The 10,483-nt window shown below is 41.2% G+C and overlaps 1 protein-coding gene across 1 annotated transcript; it reads right to left on the reverse strand.

Annotated features, from left to right (window-relative positions):
* Positions 1-8,835: 8,835 nt before the first annotated feature.
* Positions 8,836-9,244, reverse strand: LOC122546951 (small ubiquitin-related modifier 3-like). The gene has a single exon (XM_043685560.1). It carries the CDS (start codon positions 9,188-9,190, stop codon positions 8,888-8,890), a length of 303 nt encoding a protein of 100 aa, XP_043541495.1. The 5' UTR covers positions 9,191-9,244; the 3' UTR covers positions 8,836-8,887.
* Positions 9,245-10,483: the final 1,239 nt, after the last annotated feature.

The raw sequence follows: 10,483 nt of genomic DNA on the forward strand, positions 1-10,483 counted from the left end.
TTGAATTGAACCCAGGTCTGTAGCGCAGTGAGCTGCAGTGCTACACCCTGATCCACCATGCCCATGACTTTAAAAATTCACTAAAAATAATGCAACATCCCTACCATCACGGGAGAATCTCTTGGTAAATGCCCTCTAATTTGGAGAAGAAGCATCTGTTAAATATCCAACCACTTGGTGCATCTATGCCAATCACAACTGAAGAATGATTACTTTCATAGGTAGGAGGATGTGAGAACTGAACATCAGATAGAATCATCGCAGCACTTGCCCAACCAAAGATAGAGATTGCAAATCCAAAATTGAACGATTGAATCCATTCGGGACCCACAAGACTGCAGTGAATGAAATTCATCTTCAATTCCCAATGAATCCCCTATTTGACAGTGGAACTAAGTGGGCTAAATGGGGTCATGAGATCATGAGGTCATTAGCGAGCAGGGTTCAGAAAAATCCCAAAGCATTGTAATCATATATAAAGAGAAAGAAGGCAACTTAAGAGAGTTTTGGCCCGGTAAAGGACAAAGGAGTAAATATATGCGTGAATTGCAGTTAATTAGGTGAGATTCTTAATGCGTCCTTTGCATCAGTATTCACCAAGGAGAGGGATAATGCAGGTATTGATGTTAGGGAACGAACTTTGATTACGCTAGGTCAGGTCGGCATAAGGCGGGAGAACGTGTTAGGTATTCTCAATGCCATTAAGGTGGATGAGTCCACAGATCTCATCCTGGCTACTGAAGGAAGCGAGAAAGGAAATAGTTGTAGTTTCACAGATATTCATGTGGCATCAATGAACATGGGGGAGGTCGCAGAACACATGTAAATTCCCCTTGTTGAAGAAGGTTAGCAGGCATATCTCAGGTAATTAAAAAGCATGTGAGCCTGACCTAAGTGGTAGGGAAGCTACTGTACAGGATAAAGAGGGATAGGATATTTACACATTTGGAAGAAAATGGACTTGTCAGTGATAGGTAGCATGGTGTTGCGCATAGAAGGTCATATCGTACAAAATCTAATCGTGTCTTTGAAGAGGTGACAAAGGTATTTGATGAGGGAATGGATAGCGATGCCATACATGGACTTCAGTTCGATGTTTGGTAAAGTTTCCACATGATACGCTGATGAAGAAGGTTAAGTTACAAGGGGTCCAGGGAGATCCAGCTGGACGGATAGAGAACTGGTGAGGCAACAGGAGACAGAGAGGAATAGTGGAAGGGAGCTTCTCAAAATAGAGACCAGGGACCAGTAGTGTCCTACAGGGTTCCGTGTTTGGACCACTGTTGCTTATGAGAGACATAAATGATTTGGAGGAAGGTGTAGGTTGCCTCCTTAGCCAGTCTGCAGATGACACCAAGATTAATGGAGTAACAGATAGTGAAGGAGTCTGTCAGAGAATGCAGAAGAATATAGATGTATTGCAGAGCTGGGCAGAGAAATGGCAAATGGAGTCCGGTCCATGCAAATGTGAAGTGATGCATTGTGGAAGATCCAACGCTAAATGGAAATGCCTTCGTGAAAATTGAAGAACGGACAGATCTGTGTATTCAGAATCATTGTCCCCTCAAACTGGCAACGCACGTAATTGGAGAGGTAAAGAATGCATACGGTATGTTTCCCTTCATTGGACGGCGCACTGAGTACAAGAGATGGAACGTCATGCTATAGTTGTACAATACTTTGGTTCGGCCACATTTGGAATACTGTACACAGTTCTGGTCTCCATATTGCCAAAAGGGTGTGGATGCTTTGGAGAGGGTGCAGAGGACCTTTTGGAATACTGTACACAGTTCTGGTCTCCACATTGCCAAAAGGGTGTGGATGCTTTCTAGAGGGTGCAGAGAGCGTGAACCAGATTTTTCCTGGTATGCAGGGTGCTAGTTATGAGGAGGTGTTGCATAGATGAACAATATTTTCATTGGAAAAGAGGAGGTAGGGGGCAACCCGATTGTGGCCCACAAAACCACGAGATGTGTTGACGGCGTGAATAACAATGAACATTTCTGCAGAAGGAAGGACTCAATTACGAGTGGTCACGGGATCAAAGTGTGAGAAAAAAGATTAGCTGAGGTATGGCTGAAACCTTTTTCATGCAGAGGCTGGTAGGTGCCTGGGATCCGTTGCCAGTCGAGATGTTAGGGACAGGAAGATAGAGCCATTTAGGATATACTTAAACAGCTACATGAATGGACATGGAGGGCCAAAGGACAAGTTCCTGTGCTTATTCTTTGTTCTTCGAACAATAGGGTTTAGCCAGACGTATCATTGGGAGTAGAGATTGGATATTTAGAACATATTATTAGAAATTTTGTGAATAAACCATCGTGTGCAAAAGTATACATATACACATGCTTCTTTCTGATCGAGGTTTGGAATGCTGATCTGTCAGACTTTGCTCCTGCTTTTCCCCTAAATCTATTTCAGTGAAGATGCCGAGTTTCGGGTTCAGCTTCACAATAACAACATAATAATATTGTAACTCCAACCTTGGTCGGGGTGTGGGAGATCACCCTTCAACACCACTCCAACATTGGAGAAAGTGATGACTGACCTCAACTGAACCCAACTGGCATGTCCTGATGGAATTCTACAATCCTTCAAACCAAAGTTAATTCAAAACCTGCCTCTCTTAGTTTAATTTGTTCTGTGCTCTGGCATCACACAGATTTAGTGGAGTCACTTCCACAGATCCCCAACACTTTTAGACAAGGATATTTCTCCACAGGTCTGGCATAAGTATGTTTTCCCATATTCAGCTCCGCCTCAAAGATGGCTGAATCTTTATTAATGGCGTCAGAAAACCTTTTTTGACTAAGGGTGTCTCAGTGAACTCCAGTGATGACCCAGATACCTGAGTGTCTGAATCGAACTTCTGTTCCTACCAATCTCCACCCCACACGTTTCACCCAAATCCGGAGAGCTCCAATGAATTCTGGGGACTGAAGATCTCACTATCGCCGAGGCAGGGAAACTGGAAACAGCGCATCTGGTAAGCGTTATGGGAATCTGCATTTGTGAGAGGAGTGTTTACATAGGAACTCATTCAGCTTTGTGATTCGAGGATATATACAGCATCCCTGTTTGTTCTTTGGATAGAACTAAACCAAAAAAAGGCAGTTCCTGGAATCCAAGGTCATCATGCAGGAGTTTGGAGGAATACAGCAAACCTGGCATCATCACGAGGTGAAGAAGTCAATTTTCGAGTGCAAGCCTACTTCAAAAAGTGTTACACCCAAAACGGTGACTTCGCAACTTCCTGATGCTACCTGGTTTGTTCATTTGAACATTCCGTACAATTTCCCAAGAGCCAAGTGGCTCTTCGTTCCACTTACTCGGTATTCATAACACAAAAAATGACAAATAGGAAAAGCTGGAAGTCAGGAACCACTCTGGTCCTCCAGCCAATCAGAACTGCACCATTGTCTGAGTGCCGACGTTGAACAATGAGCTTATGTAGCTGCTCCTTTTTTCGATGCAGAGCTGTTGCTGCTGCTGCTGTCTGAATGCAGATGGAGTTTCACCGAGACGGAACCTTCCTTTAGATGCCAGCACATCACTGGCAGCACAATCCTGTCTTTTATGTTTCTCTCCATTTCCTTGTTTATAAAATTCTGTGGTTAAGTAATTAACTTGTAGAACCTGAAGGAAAAGGAAGTAAACACAGGAAGGGGGCAGAGACTGTCAAGAACAAGACGTGATGAATATTGATCTGTCCATCAGAAACTTCAGGAGAATGTGTTTGGTATACATTAGGGGCAGTAAACTGAGAGTGGTAGGAGAGATTTTACAGGATGTTGGAGAAAGAGACGCTCTCTGATTAACTTCCCACAAGGTATTTTACTCTCTCCCTTCTCCTGTTTAAAAGAACATTGCTTTTGATTCTTTTTTCCAAATTCCCAAAAAAGCAAAAGCTTAAAAAAACTGTAATTAATGCTTAAAGAAATAGAATAAATCAAATGCAGCAAGTAAGAGCCTCAAAGCAAATGAGCAACTCTTGCAAACACGATTCTCTCCTATCCCCCATGCAACTCCGTCATTCCCGTAGAGACCACACTGTGTTCTGTGTGAATGAAGCGTCTGCCTATTTTTAAACATCTATAAACATAGTGAAATGCACAATATGGAGGAACTGTGAAAATCCCGGTAGGGATTATATTTCCTGTCAACACGGGTATTTCATCAACATAGTCGCAACAGGGAGAAACTATTCTCCTGCTCAGGACATAAAAAGGAATTCCCTGATTTGCTTGCACTCTGGAAAAAATCAGAGTGCTGCTACTGGTGAGAGGGGACTCATCTACTCTGAGTGTACGAAAAGAATCAGTGCATATTGTACCCTATTGAGACACCAGTGCTTTCATACTGGGGAGAGTTCAACTTCCTGCTTGCATTATGTAAAGCTGTCAAATCAGCTAGCTTGTCTGCCGATGCACCAGAGATTTCACACTGGGCTGTGGCCACTTACTTGCTGAGATTGTGGAAGGGAATTCACTCAATCAACAACCCTGCAGACGCACGAGTGAATTCATACTGGGGAGAGGCTATTCATCTCGTCTCAGTGTGCACAAGGATTCACTCAGCAATCAAAACTCCGTAAAGATAAGCAAATTCACAAATATAAGCAGGGGTTGCTGCTGCTATGTATGAACAACATTCATGATTTTTCAAAGTATATTCTAAGGTCTCAACCGTAACCATGCAGAAATGCAAAGGCAGCAGTTACATCAGTATTTGCAAACTCCCCTCCATGTCGCGCACCAGCCACTAGTGGGACTATATTGGCTGTTCCTTTACCATCAGTGTGTCAAAATCCTGTGAACCACTTTCACCCTAAAACTAAATGCAAATAACTTCTGCAATGAAAGTTCACATTTCAAGACTCAGGCATGTCTGAAGGAAAGTCGCTGTTGATACTTTTCAGGATGAGATTTTCAGAAGCACAATATACTGACTGCAACAGAGAATGCAGGAGCAGAATCAGGCCATCCATCCCACCTTGACTGCTCCTCCATTCAGTATGCTTACGGCTGATCCTGTACTTTACAAGTACTTCAGCTTTCTTGTCATATCCAGCGAAACCTTTAATTTCCAAAGTGTTGTCACTCTCTTTCCTGAATATATTGAGTGACGACCTACACACCTTTCTGTTGGAGACAATTTCTCAGTATGGAAACCAAAATGGTTCAAAATGGTCTGGCTCATAGCCTGAGACTGTGACTTTTGTTTCGAGACTCACAGACCAGGGGAAACATGCTCCATGTCCAGCCCTGTCAGAATTGGAGGCGTTTCGTTCATATCCTCCACCGCTCCACTCATTCTTCTTATTATACCTCCAGGTGGACCAACCTCTCCTCATGGCACAGCACTTTCATTCCTGATATCAGCCAGGCGAACCTCCGCTGCACTCCCAACCAAAGCCTAGTTCACAGTTCCAGACCAAGTGAGGATTTGGTCTTGAGTGTAGACAGTTGTTAGAGTGGCAATTATAACATTGAAACACGACGATATTGAGTGTACATTCATATCTCAACATATCATCTACTTTGCTCTCTACATCGTGTGAGGCATATTTAAAATATGGCAGCGGAATAAACTGTGGTGAAATGTGATTAATGTCTGCAAAAAGAATATAAAAAAGAAAATGCTCTTATTTGAAATGGTGAGAAAATACTAAACATTATTATCCAGACGGTTTGTACTATCAGAAATGTAAATTGATGGTAGAGCAAACAATGTGGAGGACAAACAATATGATGTTGTTATCTACATTGTATCAGGAGCATGTGTAAGTAACGTGAATCTTTCTCGTTCCATCTTGCTCTTTCACTGAAGATACGAATGTGTCTTTCGAGTTTCTCCATCGCACAATCGCTCTGTGAGATTCTACACACACAAGCCCACAAACACGCACGCACAGAACCACACATGCACTCTCCAACACAGAGACAGACGTATTGAGAAAGAACAATCACTGAATGGCATAAACACATTTACACATGCGCATAAACACACACAGATATGGACTGTCAATATGTCAGTCACGCATACGCATACACGCACGAACTCTCATACAAGTACCCTCAATTTCACACATACACAAGCAGACACACACACGTGGAATCTTAAACAGTCACCAACATACACAGTTGCCCTACCTTGGGCACTGTTTCTCAAGTACTTGTAGCACTCTCTTAATTACATATACTCAGTGAAAAACTCCCTTACACTCACAAACACCCGTAATTCTTCACACAAACAGACGCGCTCTTACACATGTCCATTCTCACACAGGCACACGGAATCTCGAACACACATATCTGCTCCAATATATGCACATTCACGCATTCACACACAATTAAACTTTTAATATCATATCTCTTATGGTCTTTATTCTGTCAATCTACATTTGCTCTGTCCTCTTCAAAATATACGGCATTTATTCTCAGTTTTCTCAGCTGTAACATACAGGGTTGAAGTTAAATGTTTTCCTAAAATGTCCTCACCCAAAACACCGATAAGAGGTTGAGGAAGGATTTAGATGCACAGTAAATTGCCTCGACGGTATTCCTGTCAAATCCTTTCAGAAACGAATAGCATGAGAAGCCCTTTCCAAGATGATATATTCAGGTCTGTGAAGCTCAGCAGAATCCGAGCAGAGGTATTGCACTACACGAAATTAACCAGTCTCAATTACATACTTCTTTCAATAACTCGATCTTGAACTCTCGATTCAGTCACAACGGATCAAAATATCGAAAAAAAAGTGGAACAAGTGCGGCCGCTTAAAATCAGTAGCAAAAGCAGAAAGTGCTGGGAAAGCTCAGTAGGTTTGGCAGAATCTGTGAAGAAAAATCAAGTTAATACTAACCTTTCTTCTTTCTGAGCAATGATCACTGGACCAGAAACATTACCTCTGATTTCTTTTCGCAGACGCTGTCAGAGCTGCTGAGCTTTTCCAGCAACTTCTGTTTTTGTTCGGGTTAATATCTCATTGATTATCATTCTCAAAAAGAACTGAAATCTTCCACAAATTCCTGTTATGTTGTTAATTTCTATCTGTTCTGTTCTGATTCTCCTTTAGGTTCCTGCTTCTGACCATCCGCACGTACTAATATACTATACCCATGGGTTGTGTCCTCTTTCCAAAGACAACATGTGATTCCAGTCTGGCATGTGATACAGGACCCTCACAATGTAAGGAAGAGATGAGATCTGAGCCACATCTGTGTTAAATCTGATCTCTAGGCAAAGTTTAATGATTTTTTTAAACTGAATCCTTTCCATTTGTTTTTTCTCCTTTGAAAAATTCAGGGATCCTGTCAACAGAGTGGACGAAAGAGATATATCATTTCGCCATTATCCTGTGTGTATCCACAAGGAAGGAACAATCCTGATTTCGAGTTAGAGGAAGACTCCCCCAGACCATCCTAATTTAATGCTCCCAGGGCAGGTGCAGCATGGTGCGACAACTAAAATAAAATAACACATGTACATTTTTCTCATCCAAAGAATCTTGGCCACAGATTTGAAATCCCATGTCCATACTGCCCTATGCCTGCATTAAATTCTCTGAATTTTTCCAGAGCTTTTCAGCTCAGTAAGCAGTAACAGCTATCTCTCTTTTTCTCTCTAATTAACGTTATCTCGCTTTCCTTTGTCCCAAAATTACCACTGTTCTCTCTCTCTCCGTCTCTCCCTCTCTCTTTCTCTGTGAGCTGTGGGGATCCAGTCTCTCTCTCTCTCTTTCTCTGTGAGATTAATAAGGGAATTAAGGGTTATGGGGAAAAGGCAAGAAAGTAGAATTAAGGATTATTAGATCAGTTATGACCTCACTGAATGTTAAAGCAGACTTGATGGGCTGAATGGCTTACTTTTACTGCTACATCTTAATTAACAGGGATTTGAGCATGAAATCTGGGTGGACACTTAATTACAGCTTCAGAGGAGTGCCGTTTGTTGAAGGTGTATCCATTAATACTATAAGGAGAGGAGCAGGAATGTTCTATTGGTGTCATTTATCCAGCATTTCTTAAAATAGCTTAACTAGTCATTAATCTCATAGTTGTTTGTGGGATGTCACTGATTGAAAATTGGCTGTGTATTTCTTATAAAAACAGTAGTGACTGCTCTTCAAAAGTGTTTTCTTGGCTGCAGACTACACTGAGACATCCTGAGATGAAGAAATGATCTATATATATGTATATATGCATGGAAGCTTCTTCTTTCTACGGACATAAAGTACATGTAAAAAGTTCCATTTGCCAGCTACGTGACTACTTTCTCAACAATGGGAAGAATTTGCTTGGACATGAATGTGATCATGGCAATAAATTTTTGAGTTTGTCAGCAATGTAATGATTGTGTACATGAACAGCATGCAATAGATTAGCTTGCATCAGTTACAGTATAACTTAGATCATGTAGAAAGTCACAACTTAAAAAGAACTCAAGGTTGCCATTTTAGTTTTCATTAAACATAGTTCATGTCTTCCAGCACTGAACAATGGAAACAGAAAGAGCAAAGCTCTGTACATTTGTGGAAGCACAAATCCATTGCAAAAATCCATTGGTGTAAGTAAATATTCATATACTCTTCAAAGAAAGCTTTGTAGTGTTATTACCTGACCCAGTTCATTTTTTTAAAAAAAAAATTATTCTTTTCTTTTAGGATTAATCCAAAATACAAAGAAAATTCCCTGTATCCAGAAAGTAAAACAATGCAAAAAAAAAGCAATTCATTGTAAAGATGTCTCCCAGCTCTTTACCCCTCCCTCTAACATTTTTATAACAGCGATTGCCCCAAATGTTGCAAATTGTTCAAAATAGAGTAATGCATGAACATGTACATTTTGTGGAACATTATTTACATTAAATTACTGTCATGAGGTTAGCAGGTTCCTCCCGTCTGCTGCTGGAATACATCAATGGTGTCTTCATCTTCCATTTCCAACATAGCTGGTGTATCAGTTTCATTTATTGGCTGCCCATCGAAACGAAACCTGATCTGTCTGATCTGCAAGCCCTGTCTCTCACAATACGCTTTCATCAGTTTGCTCAGTGGTGTTTGCTTCTTTATCTTAAACTGTACAACTGAACCATCTTGTCCAGCCACTTTCAGGTTAATATGGTCATTCCTGTGGTCATTCCCTTCACTTTTCACATTTTCCCCCTTAGCTTTGTCCTCCGCCATCTCTCTCTCTCTCTCTCTCTCCCTCTCCTTCTCCCTCTCCCTCTCCCTCTCCCTCTCCCTCTCACTCTCACTCTCACTCTCACTCTCACGAATCAGTTCATGTTCCCTGATTCCTTATGGTTATAGACAAACTACTGGGTGGAGAAGGATAAACTGGCCCCCTTCTTTACTCACTCACCTCATGGTTGATTGCAACAAGGCTAATTTTCAAAAGATCCTTTGCATTCTGGATTTAAAAGGACCCAATTTTTAACCAGTATTTCTTGTATTAATAAAAAGAATGAATGTGTTAATTATCACATTCAAAAAGAAACGCTAATGCAACATGAACACACACACTGCTTTCATAGGTTGGACACACACGAAATGAGGTGAGTCCAAAAATAGTAAAATGAAAGTTTATACAGATCAGTGTTTGGACTGTGTGAGGTCCAGGTATGATGTTGTTATTAGGCTGTACCAGAAACAATGACTATTGCAGTTGCATGGTCGATTTTCGAGATTCTTGGTTTTGCAGGCTGATGGAAATATTTTTGTCCTGATTATTTCTTTAACTGGTTTGTTACACTCAAAGTGAGAGACATTCTGATTTACCTGTAACACAGAGTGACGAGAGGATGGTCCTTTTACATGCTGACGCTTGAATGGTACACATGGAAGTATTAAGTCCCACTGATCCATTCCAGTAAATTTGAACCTGTCTTTTTAACCTTTGTCTTTGTGTATTCTTCGAAGTGCAAACCATAAAATGTGTCTGCAGTTTAGGGCATAACATGCAGCACTTGCTGATGAGCAGGGGTTATCTGTCCCTTATTGTCTTTGTACTGCCGAATGATGACAGTCTAATCTATTTGATGTTTCCCTAACATGTTACAAAACACTACATTGGACAAACAGGCAGAAAACTAGCCACCGGGATGCATGAACACCAACTAACCACAAAAAGACATGACCCTCTCTCACTAGTGTCCTCACATACGGATGAGGAAGGACACCACTTCGACTGGGACAATACATCCATCCTAGGACAAGCCAAACAAAGACACGCATGAGAATTCCTAGAAGCATAGCATTCCAACCGGAACTCTATCAACAAACACATGGAGTTAGACCCCATCTACCAGCCCCTGAGAAAAGGAACAGGAAGTGACTTTGCCATAGGAAATAACATCACCACAGGAAATTACATCACCAACCCAAAGAAACCCAAACATATAAATAGAAAGCAGGAATTTTCAGCATTGCTTCGCTTGAGGTCCACTAAAGATGTTATCTAGTACGGTAACAAAATGT

Source organism: Chiloscyllium plagiosum, unplaced genomic scaffold (assembly GCF_004010195.1).
Source record: "Chiloscyllium plagiosum isolate BGI_BamShark_2017 unplaced genomic scaffold, ASM401019v2 scaf_12107, whole genome shotgun sequence".
Classification (NCBI taxonomy): Eukaryota; Metazoa; Chordata; class Chondrichthyes; order Orectolobiformes; family Hemiscylliidae; genus Chiloscyllium; species Chiloscyllium plagiosum.